This window comes from Rhincodon typus, chromosome 7 (assembly GCF_021869965.1).
Source record: "Rhincodon typus isolate 14 chromosome 7, sRhiTyp1.1, whole genome shotgun sequence".
Lineage (NCBI taxonomy): Eukaryota > Metazoa > Chordata > Chondrichthyes > Orectolobiformes > Rhincodontidae > Rhincodon > Rhincodon typus.
The window spans coordinates 15,675,658-15,689,288 of NC_063338.1; the positions used below are offsets into that span (position 1 = coordinate 15,675,658).

Below are 13,631 nucleotides of genomic sequence, written 5' to 3' on the forward strand. Positions count from 1 at the left end.
CGGCGGTGTGGGGCAGCATTGCTAAACCACTGAACCACCGTGCCGTCCGAAGCTCCCCTTAAAAAGCATTCAAATCAAACAATCCTAGGCACTCGCACATTGACGGCTAATGCAACTGAACTGCACATTTACCAACCTCGAAAGCGAGTTCTATAAGCGCCAAAGATACACAGCAAACTCCGAACCTAGGCAAGCCAGCCTTCAAGTGGAACAAAACAAAAAACAGTAATTGCTGGGAAAGCTCAGAAGGTCTGGCAGCATCTTTGGAGAGGAAATCGGGGTCAATGTTTCGGGTCCAGTGACCCTTCTTCAGGCTTCAATTAGAAGTGACTCAGTTAAACTTCCCTCCTGTCCCAGATGGTGGCAATGTAACAGATAGAAAAGGGAAAAGTTTCAACACCAGTTGCTTAGCTGTCAGTTAACCTCCCTTTGGTGTTTACAGTGCTCTCCGGTATATGTAGTACAGTGGTCGCTATTGAGTCAGGGTCTAGTGGCTGATGGACTCCAAATCCCAGCTTGCTTTGTGCAAACCATGTGACGTTTTGCGGGTATAGTTGAGGGAGGATATATATATAATGTAAAAAAAAGTTGGAGTCAATGTTTTTACTACAAGCCGCAGAGTTGGAGGCGGGGGACGCCTCTGCTTATAATCAGTGCTCTGGGAGTTCAGCAAACTCTCTTAAGCCTCAGCAAGTCACAAGAGGAGCTCTCCTTGTTTCGTTCATGGCACTTGCTCTCTGCAGCAACAACTTTCGGAACCAGGAGCAGCAGAGAAGGAATCGAGCTACTGCGAAGGAGCTTCAACTCCAGGGGAGTTTGGGTCGAGGGGCGAGCCGTGTCTTGCGTCTGGGAGCCTGCATTTCTAAGTTCACCTCCCGGGGACGAGGCTGTTAGACCTCACAGAGAGGGGGAGGGCAAGACCCAGGAACAAGGGCTTGTGTTAGAGACAGATAGACAGACGCAGACGAACAGCAATGGACCCCGAGGTCCCAGAGAAAGCCCTGCAGCAGCCCGGCGAGTGCTGGCGGTTCTCGGTCCTGTACCTATGCTTTTATGGGTTCATGGCTCAGATTAAACCAGCGGAAAGCTTCATTACTCCTTACCTGCTGGGTCCGGACAAAAACTTCACCAGGGAACAGGTGAGTCCCGGTTGCTCTCAGGGACGGCAGGAATCGATAACACGAACGGGCTCTTTTTTTTACATAAAAAAAAGAAACTAAATAGCTCGCTGTCAATCATTGTTCACATTCCAGTGAAGCACCTACGAACATTTTATCCAGCGATGCCTCATCGGTACAACTTGTTGGTAAATAACACGGGGGGAATGTGGTTCCCACTGGTGATAAAACTCAGGATGGAGGAACATTTTTCTTTGAGTACATGGCTGCTTATGTTTAAAAACAAAGCTCTGAAAGTTGCCCTTCAGGGACAATTGAACTGGAGAAATAGCTACTCAGGAATGGGGTTTTGTTTTAAAAAAAACAAAAACACTTGTTTTCAGATATATCTGAGGAAGGGTCTAGGCCCGAAACGTCAGCTTTCCTGCTCCTCTGATGCTACTTGGCCTGCTGTGTTCATCCAGCTCTACATCTTGTTATCTCACTTGTTTTCAGATGGCATCCTTTGCAACTTTGGAGTGTCCAAAACCACTATTTTCAAATAAAATACCAATGCAATACTTTTTGAAGTGTGGTTACCCTTGTAAGGTGAGAAACGTTTCAACCAATTTGCATGCAGCAGGCTCCCACGATCAACAATGTTTTGATCTCTGCTGTAGTATTTCTGTGAGGTTGGTTTTGAGGGACAAGCATTGGTCTGGACTCGAGAGAGAATTCCCCTGCTCTTCATGGAGGTTTAAGTTTGATTTACTTTATTATTGTCACATGTACCTAGGTACAGTGAAAAGTTTTGTTTCGCCTGCAGTCCAGGCACGTCATGCCACGCAAAGATCATAGGGTGATAGAACAGAGTGAGGAATGCAAAGTTACAGCTGCAAAGAAGGAGCACAGAGAGTGAGATCAACATTAAGTTTTAAAATTTGTGAGGTCTATTCAGATAACAGCGGGGAAGAAGCTGTTCTTGAATATGTTGGTTCGTGTGTTTTAGGCTTTTGTATCTTCAGCCCAACAGAAGAGATGGGTAGAGACTATGACGGGGGTGGGAGGGGCCTTTGATGTTAGCTGCCTTCCTGTGGCAGCGAGAAGTGTAGATGGAGTCAATGGATGGAAGTTTGGCTTGCGTGATGGACGGGGCACTGTTCACAACACTCTATAGTTTCATACAGTCTTGGGCAGAACAGTTGCCATAGCAAGCTGTGATGCATTCGGATACAATGCTTTCTATGGTGCGTCTATAAAAATTAGTAACAGTCTTTAGAGACATGCCAAATTTTCCTTAGCCTCCCGAGGAAATATAGGGGTTGTTGTACCTTCTTGTCCTTAGTGTCAATGTAGGTGGACCAGGACAGGTTGTTGATCGTCACTCCCAGGAACTTGATGTGCTCGACCATCCCCACCTCAGCACTGTGGACGTAGGTATTTGCAAGGGAGGGCAGACAAAGCCTTGGTTTAATTTCTCACTTGACAAGGCAGCATTCCTTCAGTACTCCAGTCCCTGCAAGCATGAGTTTTGCAAATTTCTTAGTTAGGATTGGGGTGAACAGAGAGTGTTACTACTGAACACCCATGTGTCAAAGATCTTCATCTGCTGGGTTCCAGCTATACAGATGCCTTCCAGTCTCCAGTTTCTGTTTTTTTTCTTTTAACAAATACTGTTTTCAGTTGGATTGATGGAGAGAGTGTTAAAGCTTTCAATTGTAAGCTGTGACGTAAAAATGATAAGTACAATTGTATGATAAAGGGGGAATGTATTGCCTTTCTGGGATCATCATGTACTGTCCGTTAGTATAATACCAGTGTCTCTATCCTGGTTCTCTCATGTTCTCCCCTCCACTTCTTCCCCTGAGAAACTTCTTCTTTGACCACGCACGTGTCTATCTGCCGCAGTATCTCCATTGTCACAATGAACCTGATAATGTGCCTATGAACAGCCTTGGGTTTGCTTGCATTAAAAGGCGCTATGTAGAGTCATACAACAGGGAAACATATACAAGTGCAAGTTGTTGTCTGTCCGCCTGCAGGCGACCAGTCCAGTTTGCAATGTGGTTGGCACTTTGTTTCTTTGCCCTCAAACACTGGGGTACTGCCAAGCACCTTGCAGGCTGTGTGTGTGTGTCTGACTTTGACCTTGAGCAGTGAGGTGTAACAACCAGATGATCTGTTCTTACGGATGGTAGCGAGGGATAAACACAGTGGGGATAATTACCCCGTTCTTCTCCCACATAACAGCATGGGGTGTTCACCCAGTACTGGCACTGGATTACCAACCCGGAGTGGGACATGAACCCGTGAGCATTGCAGACCCGAGGGGAGTGCACTAAAAGGTACAAAACTATCCCTCGTTGGAAGTCCCAATCTAAGCTGACACATCCTTGCAGCAGATTGAGGACAGAACTGTGTTCTTTTCAGGTCTTTCTCTCCAGTGATGCCTGAGGGGCGTAGCTGGTGTGAAATATCCTGCAGGGTTTGCCTCTTTTTTTTAATGTAACCACCATCATTGCTCTGCAAAATGTGATTCTCGTACGATTGGTTGAGCAATTTGATTCTGTATCATTTCAAAACCACGATGGGTCCAGACGGAGTCGATGGGGAGAAACTTTTCCCACCCTGTGGAAGCACGGCTTTTTAAAGCAACTGCAAAAACGCGAAACGTTTTCTGAGGGGTTAGTTTTCAGAATGCATTACCTGAGAGTGTGTTCTGGAGGTAGGCTCTATTGAAACATTCAAAAGGGAATTCGACTCTTGTCCGGAAAGGAAGAAAGTGCAGGTGGGGGCGAATGAAAACCAAAGCAAAATGGCCGTTTACAGAGCCAGTGCAGACACGATGGGCTGAACGGCCTCCTATCAAGTCAGGAATTGGTCATGAGCACCGTTCACAATGTCAGTATTGGCTTTATTGTTAATTGTTATTGGCTTTTGATTTATGAGTGTTCTCTGTTGTGGTAGGCGTTTTACCCAAAACATCTTGAGAGAAACTGCTTTGTCGCTAAAGGTGCTATATAAATACAAGCTGTTGTTTCTTAGACTTGCTCAATGGAAACTATTCCCCATTGGAACACTTTTTTCCACCAAAGCTCCTTGTTGGCTACATGGATTTTAGTTAGGTTTTCGACAAGGTCCCTCATGGTAGCCTTATCCAGAAGCTGAAGATGCATGGGATCCACGGTGACTTGGCCACTTGCAGACAGAATTGGCTTTCCCGTAGAAGGCAGAGGGTAGCGTTGGAAGGTTGTTTTTCTGGCTGGAGGTCCGTGACTAGTGCTGTTCTGCAGGGATCTGTGCCGGGACTTCTGCTGTTTGTGATATATACAAATGACTTGGATGCAAACTTAGATGGGTGGCTTAGTAAGTTTGCAGCCAATACAAAGATCGGTGGAGTTGTGGACAGTGTAGAAGGTTGTCAAAGGGTACAGCGGGATATAGATCAGTTGTAAATATGGGCGGAGGAATGGCAGATGGAGTTTAATCTGGTTAAGTGAGAAGTCTGCACTTTTGGGAGGTCAAATGTTAAGGAAAAGTATTAAGTTAATGGCAGGACTCTGAACAGCATTGATATGCAGAGGGATCTTGGGGTTCAAGTCCATTGCTCCTTGAAAGTGGCCACGCAAGTAGATAGGGTGGTAAAGAAGGCGTATGGCATGCTTGCCTTTATTGGTTGGGGAATTGGGTACAAGAGTCAGGATGTCATGCTGCAACTCTATAAGACTTTGGTTAGGCCACATTTAGAGTACTGCGTTCAATTCTGGTCACCACATTACACAGGACGGATGAGGAGGCTTTGGAGAGGGCGCAGAAGAGGGTTACCAGGATGCTGCCTGGATTAGAGGGTATGAGCTATAAGGAGAGGACAGAAAAACTCCTGTTGTCTTCGCTTGAGCGTCGGAGGCTGAGGGGAGACTTGATAGAAGTCTATAAAATTGAGGTACATCAATAGGGTTGGCGATCAGAAACATTTTCTCCCAGAGTTGAAATGCCTAAGACTAGAGAGTATGCATTTAAGGTGAGAAGGGGAAAGAATCGAAGGAGATGTGAGGGATGTGTTTTTTTTAGTGGCAGGAGTGTGGAACATGCTGTAGGGGTGGAGGCAGATACAATAGGGGCGTTTAAGAGACTTTTAGATAAGCACATGAGCATGTAAGGAATGGAGGGATATGGACCAAGGGCAGGCAGAAGGGATTAGTTTAATTTGGCATCATGTTCAGCACAACATTGTGACCGAAGGGCCCTTTCCTGTGCTGTGCAGTTCTATGTCTCATGGCCTGAAAACCACTTTCAGCACAGTCTTGGGTGGGGCGGACTGAGCTCCCATTGTCCCTGGGGGGGGCTGCGAGCAGAATGGTGACAGTGGCCAATGGGCCCAGAATGAAGATTGATTACTGGTTGGAACTTGTGGAGCCTGGTCAGACCATGTAGAAGCCCTTCTAGCAAGACTGTAATGTCTATGTTTTTAGCTTTATTTCTTTTTTTTCTTTATTTTATCTATTTTCTTTTTGTACCTAAGATTGTACACTTTTTTTTCACTGTACTTCTGCTCTTCTGTAACTGAGTACACATGACAATAAATCTAATTCTAAATTCTTCCCACCTTTTTTGTACAGTGGTTCAACAAGTAAATCCACTTCTGATGCGCTGAACAAATCAGACCCAGATTTGTTTTTTTTTAAAGGAAAGTTTGTGCACATGGCGGAGACCATTCAGTCCATCTGCCTCACTCTACCGTCTAAAGTTACAGCCTCTCCTGTCCACCGTTAGTCTGTGTGTTGCCCCAGTTTGGACCTGAAGTTGATCAACTTGTATCTGCAGGTGTTTGTTTATGACCCAAGGTCACTGCCACCCTTTTTTTTACAAACATTTCGAAAGGGTTAAAGGCTTAAATGTTTCCATGCTTGTCGGTGTTTCACAGACCTGCTCTGCAGAAGGTTCCGTCCTGCATACTTTCGGGGGCCTGAAGATCAAAGAAATGGTGCTGAGCTGGGCCAGTGGTATCAAATGGGTTCAAATCCTACTGCATCCGTGTCCGTGCCAACATTCCCAGTGCTGCGTTGCTGTGCTGGCAGAGTTTTTAAATCATCCACATTCTGTGTCTCCATTTTAAAGAGGAGCAGGAGGTAGCCCCCAACCCCAACCTTCACATTGTCCCTTAACTGGTTACCACTGATGCAATTATCCTGTCACTATAGCACTCAGTTCCTGCTGCGCCTTCCTGGCACCAGAACAGTGGCGACATTTTCAAAGAAAGGTGGTATGTTGGCTGGAAAGAGCTTTGAGGCTCCCTGAGAGGTTGCCCTGTCAAGGAATTTGTTTTCTGTCTGTCTCAGTTATTAAAAAATGCATTCCAATTTTTTTTTTTTTTTTGTTAGCAATGCGCAAATTGGCATGTTGGGGTCCTAACATGCTGCTGTAGCTACTTCTTGAAGTTGTGCTAATCCTATTGTGATCAGCTTGTTAAGAATCGCCTTCCCCTCCCCCAGTGCAGTTAGTTTATTTATATTAAAAAAAAAACTGCATTCCCTGTTCTCCAGGATTATGTTCCAGCTTCATTAGTGACTCCACGGGTGTTCTCCCCGCTCTCCATTTCAGGTAGAAATGACAAGCGTGGCTTGTACTTACCAAAACTTGCACCAAATGGATTCGCCGAGAAATCTACTACACTTAGTGTCTTAATTTCACTCAAACGACATCACACTTTTTTTTTCTCATTCATGCGTTTGCTGGAGTTTCCTTTTTAAATAAAGTCCCTCAATCCTCCTGATTTATTAATTACCTTCTTATTTGTACAGGAGCACTTTCTCCACACTGACTCTGTCACACCCCTTCATAATTGGATGTAGGAACTGAACTGGAACACAGGTCACTTTTTTTCAGGTTGGCAAGCTGGTGTTACAGTGGGCCACGTGAAGGATTACTAAAGCTACAGCTATTTATAATCCATCAGTGACTTGAATGAAGGGTTTGTGTTTGATAGAGAGTAAAAACTGGCACATCTTGATGGGCCAAATGGCCTCCAGGTGTGCTCCACTAGTCTCTAGTTCAAAGACCTCTATCAGGTTATCTCCCCATCCTCTCCTTCATCCTGCAGAAAAAATAGCGGGTGTCTAGACTGTGTTTTGCGAGAGTTGGAACCTCTCGGTTTTGGTTTCACCTTTGGAAATTTTTTTTTTTTTTTTTTTAATTGAGTCATACGGTATGGAAACAGACCCTTTCGGTCCAACCAGTCCACGCCCGCCATGTTCCCAAACTAAACTAGTCCCACCTGCCTGCGTTTAGCCCATATCGCTCCAAACCTTTCCTATTCATGAATTCCTCCAAATGTCTTTTCAATGGTGTAACTGTACCTGCATCCACCACTTCCTCTGTCAGTTCATTCCACATGTGAATCACTCTCTGTCTTAAAAAAAAGTTGCCCCTCAACTTGTCCTCTTTAAAACTTTCTCTTCTCACCTAAAAAATAGACCCCCCAGTTCTGAACTCTCCCCACCTTAGGGAAAAGACCTTTGTTATTCACCTTGTCTTTGGCCCTTATGCTGTTATAAGCCTCTATAAGGTCACCCCTCAACCTCCTACGCTCCGGTGAAAAAAGTCCCACCCCGTCTTTATAACTCAAACCCTCCATTCCTGGCAACATCCAAGTAAATCTTTTCTGAACCCTCTCCAGCTTAATAATATCCTTCCTATAACAGGGCGACCAGAAGTGGACCCAGTATTCCAGAAGAGGCCTCACCAATGTCTTTACATCCTCAACACGACTTCCCAACTCTTACACTCAAGGGTCTGAGCAATGAAGGCAAGTGTGCTAAAAGCCTTCTTAACCACTGTCTACCTGTGACGCAAACTTCAAAGAATTTTTGTACCTGAACCCCTAGGTCTCTCTGTTCGACAACACCTCCCAGGGCCTTACCATTAACTGTATAAGTCTTGCCCTCGTTTGTTTTTGCCAAAATGCAATACCTCGCATTTATCCAAATTAAACTCCATCTGCCACTCCTCAGTCCATTGACCGAACATCTCCCTATCTGTTTTTGAATTAAAGACATACAAACCACGTGGGCATGTATTTGGAAGATTACGTCCAGCACCATTCACGACTCCTCTGATATTAGAACATGTTCAAAAGCGACAAGATTCGGAGAGCATCCGGGCTTGTGCTAAAAAGTGGCAAGTAACATTCGCGCTTACCCGTGGCTACTGTGCACACGTACAGCAGATGGAGTCTGCAAAGCATTGTCTCCCTGTCTCATTTCTTACAATAACAACAATGACCAGACTTCAGACGTACTTCCACAACGTGAAGGACTATGGGACATCCCGAGGTCTTTGACGGCACTATATGAATGCAAGTCAGTATTTGTCCCTTGTGTGTCTGAAGGACCCTTTTGCAGGGAGGTGAGGGGAGGGAAAAGACACTTTCATTTGCATAGCCCTTTTACATCCACCAGGCAGCTAATGAAGGAAAGGTGGTAGGCAGGTTGTATTCAAAAAGCTCCAACAACAGTAGCGTGATTTTAGATTTAGACTTTATTGTCACGTGTGCTCAAGCACAAGACTACAGGAGTACAGTTAAAAGTTTTCAATATCGCCTCACACAGCACCATCTTAGGTACAAGTACCTAGGTACAAAAGCTTAACAAGATAGAAAGAAATAAGGAACAATGTTAGAAGCTAAGCATTACAGCCACTGTTAGTACAGGGTTTAAAAAGATGAAATGAAGTTAAACATTGCAGACTTTCTTAGTATTAAGTCAAGAAATGGAGCTAAAACTTCAAACACTGCAGTCTTTCTGGTGGTGGTGAGATAGGACATTTCTGTTTGTGGGCTTTGGGATACATCCCAAGGTGGGAGATCGAATGCTGACACGTTGATGCGCCTCTAGCCCTCTGTGTATGGCATGTTTGAGGGTAGGTCAGTATCTCACAGTCCTTAATGCCTTTGTTTCCACATCACTCGTGAAAGAATTTTGCAATGGCTTGCTTCTTGCCCATCACTCCAAACTGCTAGGAACACGCAGAATATACCGAAACTACAGGCTTTTGGTTTTAATAAAGGTGGGGGGGTGGTGGATGTTGATCCTCCTAACTAAAGACTGCATGTTGGTTCGTCTGCTCCTCGTTGGAAGGATGGATGAAGGGCTTGCTGGAACTGCATTTCTGCTAATGTCGTCTGGGATCCTTCATCCTGATCAGCAGGAGTCCCCTGGGAATTGTGGGAGCTGTGGTCAATGGGTCAAGATCATTCGGCTGTGTGTGTGTGTGTGTGAGAGAGAGAGAGAGTGAGATCCACCGAGTCACTGAGATTCCTTAAGGATCAGTGTGGCATCCATCACTTTCTGTAGACTGCTCTATGGCGAGGGTGGGCCCTGGGAGATGGACTTTGGAAATGGAGATTGGTGTGTGCTGGGAGGGGCATGGGGATGCCCATGTGTGTGTCCCTCTTCACTTTATTTATTATCGTGTGTATTTTGTGACAAAATGTATAGTGTAAAGTTTGCCACTCACTGGCGACATCTTAAAACACAGGCAAAATAAACCAAAACATAGGATGCAGAAAAATAAAGAAAAAGTTGGTTTGATTTTAACAGTCCCTCTTGCTAAATGCTCTGCCATGGGCCTAGTGGCCAGGCTCCAGTTCCCTTTGCCGCCACCTGCTGGAACAAGAGTCGCCTCTCTTTGGCGCCATCTTGCCTCCACTGACTCCCTTGCCACAATGAATACTCAATGGGCCTTGTCAACGCAGCTGCCACTGATGTTGCCGGGTATCGAACCGGCCCAAACCTGACTCTGCCGCAGCCATGAGTCCGCTTTGGGCCTACCTCGCCAGGGCTGATCGTCACTGACAAGGATAGCATTTGTTGTCTGATCTCGATTTTGCCCTTGAACTGAGTGGCACGCTCAGCTATTTCAGAGGGCAGTTAAGAGTCGACCACGTCGCTGTGAGCCTGGAGTCATTCGCAGACTAGACCTGGCTGATTTTCCTGCCCTGAACAACATTTATTGAGCTGGATTTTTCACCGGGTTGTCATTGAGACTAATTTTCAATTCCACATTTTTTTTCTTGTATGCACTGAATTTAAATCCCACCAGCTTCCAAGGTAAGGATTTGAACTCCATGTCCTCCGATCAATAGCCCAGCTGGATGTGGGTAGGAGATTAAAGACTTGCGTGTCACAGTAAGTGCTGAGGGATTGATGGTAATAGGCAATTGGGTGAATTTTGCAATCGCACGCTGATTCCAGGTAAGCCTGTGTGAGTAGGTTACTGTGTCGGAGTTTGTGATAATTAACAGGGTTGGTGTGAACAGCAGGGAGATTATTAACCAGCTGTAACATTGTGAAAAAGCGTAGACTGAGAGTCACAAGCCTGAGTCAGCTTGTAGATAAAACCAACAAAATAGGATCAGGATCAAAGTTCCCGTTCTGGACCTATTCTCTACTTTTGAATGTTATTCTCCTTCTTTGTCTGCTTTTTTTTTGTGTATTGGCCTTTGTCACGTGTGCATGTCTGTACACGTACGTGTATGTGTATGTATGCCTCTGTCTTTGTATATCTCTAGCCGTCAGCGGGCTCTGAGTCAGTAAGTCGAAGTGGGTTTGGAGTTTTTACCACAGGCTGCAAAGTTGAACTGGGGGTGTGGTTCCCGCTGCCAGCTGTAGCAGGGAAATGCCCACCGCCAGAGCCGCAGGGAATGTCCCTGCCTCTGACAGTGTTATATCACCCCTCCTTCGACCTGAATGCTGCCAAGCGATCCTCGGTAGCTCTCGCCGTTGCTCACGAGAGGATCCACACTAACCTTTCCTCACCCTCTCTCGATCCCTTCTTGTTGTCATTCTCTGCCTTTCTGGTTTTCACCACCAGCGCAAAGCTCTCGAGTTGAGGAATTCCCTGACACTCTCTCTCTCTCTCTTGCTCCGGGAGTCATGGGGCAGCGCGAGCACTATAACGTCTCAGCCATTTGGCCCTAGAAGCCGAGGGTGAGCCTGCGGGTTAGTTAGACCTGTCTCCGTTCGCTGGGACCCCTTGTTTTTTTTTCCTTCTTGCAGTTGAGATTAAAGTAACCCTTGACCTCTTTTTTTCAACACTCCCCCCCATAGACCCTTTCTGTCGCCACTTGTTCAGTGAGCCACATAATAGCAAGTGGCACCTTGTGGGACCTGCTGAGCAAGAGGCACCTGCAAGGAAATATCCTAGGAAAGAGGCTGCTTTTCCGACGACTCCCAATCTGGCAAATGGATTGGCACACTTTTTGCACCACTTGATCCTGTTCAATAAACTTATAACCAGTTAGAGATGTCAGTTGGGGCATAGTCAATAATTCACTTCACTTCTGTCAACCAAGCATGCACAATGAGGGCAGATAGAAACTGAAAGTCTTTGTCTTTTATTTAACACTTGCATAGGCATGGAGTTAGCATTGGAGAAGCTGAGAGGAGCGGCTGGGAAACAATGTTCTCACCCTTTTGTTTTAGACTTTTTTTATGGCTTTCAAAAGGTTCCTGGTTCCAGTCTGTGGTTCACCGGTCATAGAATCCCTACGGTGCGGACAGAGGCCATTCAGCCCATCGAATCTGCACCCCCGACCCTCCAAAGAGCATCCTGCCCAGACCCAGACCTGCATTCCAATCCCGCCCCCCCACCCCCCTCCAACCCTATGCACCTAGCCTGCAGATCCCTGGACATTGTGTGCAATTTAGTGCGTGGCCAATCCACCTAGCCTGCACGTCTTTCGACCGTGGGAGGAAACCCACGTCGACACAGGGAGGCCGTGCGAGCTCCACACAAGATGGCTGCCCAAGGCTGGAATCGAATCCAGGCCCCTGTCGCGGTGAGGCAGCAGTGCTAACCACTGTGCTGTCCTCTGATGCATCTCCACAGAAATAGGTGTGAAGAGATACCTTTGCTTTCGCTATGTAAACGCACAGCACCATCGAGAGAGAGAAAAATGGTGAAACTGGTATTTTAATCTGAGAATCCTTCAGTAATAGAGTGCTTTATGATAGTGTGTTCACTTCATTAGCTGTATCAGTGTGATAATAGGTCGCTTTCACCTTCACAGCTGCTAAGTGTCAGATTACAAAAGTCCAAAGTGTGAAACTCATTCTGGGATCATAAATAAATCATGACCTGGCGAGAAGTAGAGATAACCTTGATGAGAATTTTCAATTCGACATTTCCTATTGGGATCCCTCTGCAATCTCCTCCTGCTGCGCTTCCCCCTCAGAGCTCTGTGCTCCTTCAATTTCCCTCACTCCACTCCTTGTGAATGTGTCCATATCCATCAAGGCTCTAAGCTCTGCCTATCCCCTGCAGTCTCTCCCGCTGTACGATGTGCACGCGCGTGCGCGCACACTCCCAAAGAACCTACTACTCACAGTCATCTGATCTCTCTTTCCTTGGGCACCTCTTTTTATTTTTCTGGGCCAGGATGTATACAATTAATCGTGGGCCCTTGGGAGGTGGTGTAGAACACAGGGACCTGTGGGTTCAGGTACATAGTTCTTTGAAAATTGCATCACATAGACAGGGATGGTTTAAAAACATGTTTGGCACACTTGCCTTTATTGCTCAGTCCTTTGAGTATAGGACTTGGGATGTCACGTTGAGGTTGTACAGAACATTGGTGAGGCCAGTTCTGGAATACTGTGTCCAATTCTGGTCACCCAGTTATAGGAAGGATATTATTAAACTGGAGAGGGTTCAGAAGATACACACCAGTATGTTGGTGGGTGTGGAAAATTTGAGTTATAAGGATAGGCTGGGACTTTTTATCAGTAGAGCACAGGAGGGTTAAGAGGTGACTTTTAAAGAAGTGTATAACATAATGACGGTTATTGATGGGGTTAATGGTAGCTGTCTTTTCCCTAGGATGGAGGGGTTTCTAGTCTCTGGGCACATTTTGAGAAAAAGACACAAGGGGCAAATGTTTTACACAGAGTGGTGGGACGTGTGTGGAATGAACTGCTTGAGGAAAAGGTGGATGCGGGCACAATTACAACATTTTAAAAGACATTTGAATGAGTAAACGGAATAGGAAAGGTTTGGAGGGATACGAGCCAGGAGAAGGCAGGTGGGGACTAGTTGAGGAGATAGTACGAACTGCAGATGATGGAGAACCTGAGATAACAAGGTGTAGAGCTGGATGAACACAGCAGGCCAAGCAGCATCAGAGGAGCAGGAAGGCTGACATTTCGGACCTAGACCCTTCTTCCAGCTCTACACCTTGTTATCTCGGGGACTAGTTGAGGACTGGTTGGACCGAAGAGTCTGTTTCTGTGCCATATGACTTTATTTTTTCTATTCATTTTGTGGGATGTGGGCATTGCTAGCTGGGCCAGCATTTCCTGTCGGTCCCTAGTTGCCCCTTGAGAAGGTGCTGGTGGGCTGCTGTAGTCCTCCTGCTGTGTGTTGACCCACGATGCTATTAGGGAGGGAATTCCAGGCGGTTGTGTTTTAAAGGTGCTATATAAATGCCCATCGTTGTCACAGAGTGGTTATTTCTAAACTTTTTTTTAAATTTAATCC

General features: G+C 45.9%; 1 protein-coding gene across 5 annotated transcripts in view; it reads left to right on the forward strand.

Moving 5' to 3' along the window:
• The first annotated feature begins 318 nt into the window (after positions 1-318).
• The window catches only part of slc19a1 (solute carrier family 19 member 1), a 41,188-nt gene continuing 27,875 nt past the window's right edge, over positions 319-13,631 (forward strand). For 2 of the 5 annotated variants that reach the window (XM_020512826.2, XM_048599395.1), the window contains exon 1: positions 321-1,139. In XM_020512826.2, coding sequence (XP_020368415.1) covers positions 975-1,139 — 165 coding nt within the window. In that variant the 5' untranslated portion in view covers positions 321-974. Of the gene's footprint in view, positions 1,707-10,196; positions 10,205-13,631 lie in introns of all 5 variants that reach the window. The other 3 variants (XM_048599397.1, XR_007262508.1, XM_048599396.1) reach the window with 3 other exon arrangements.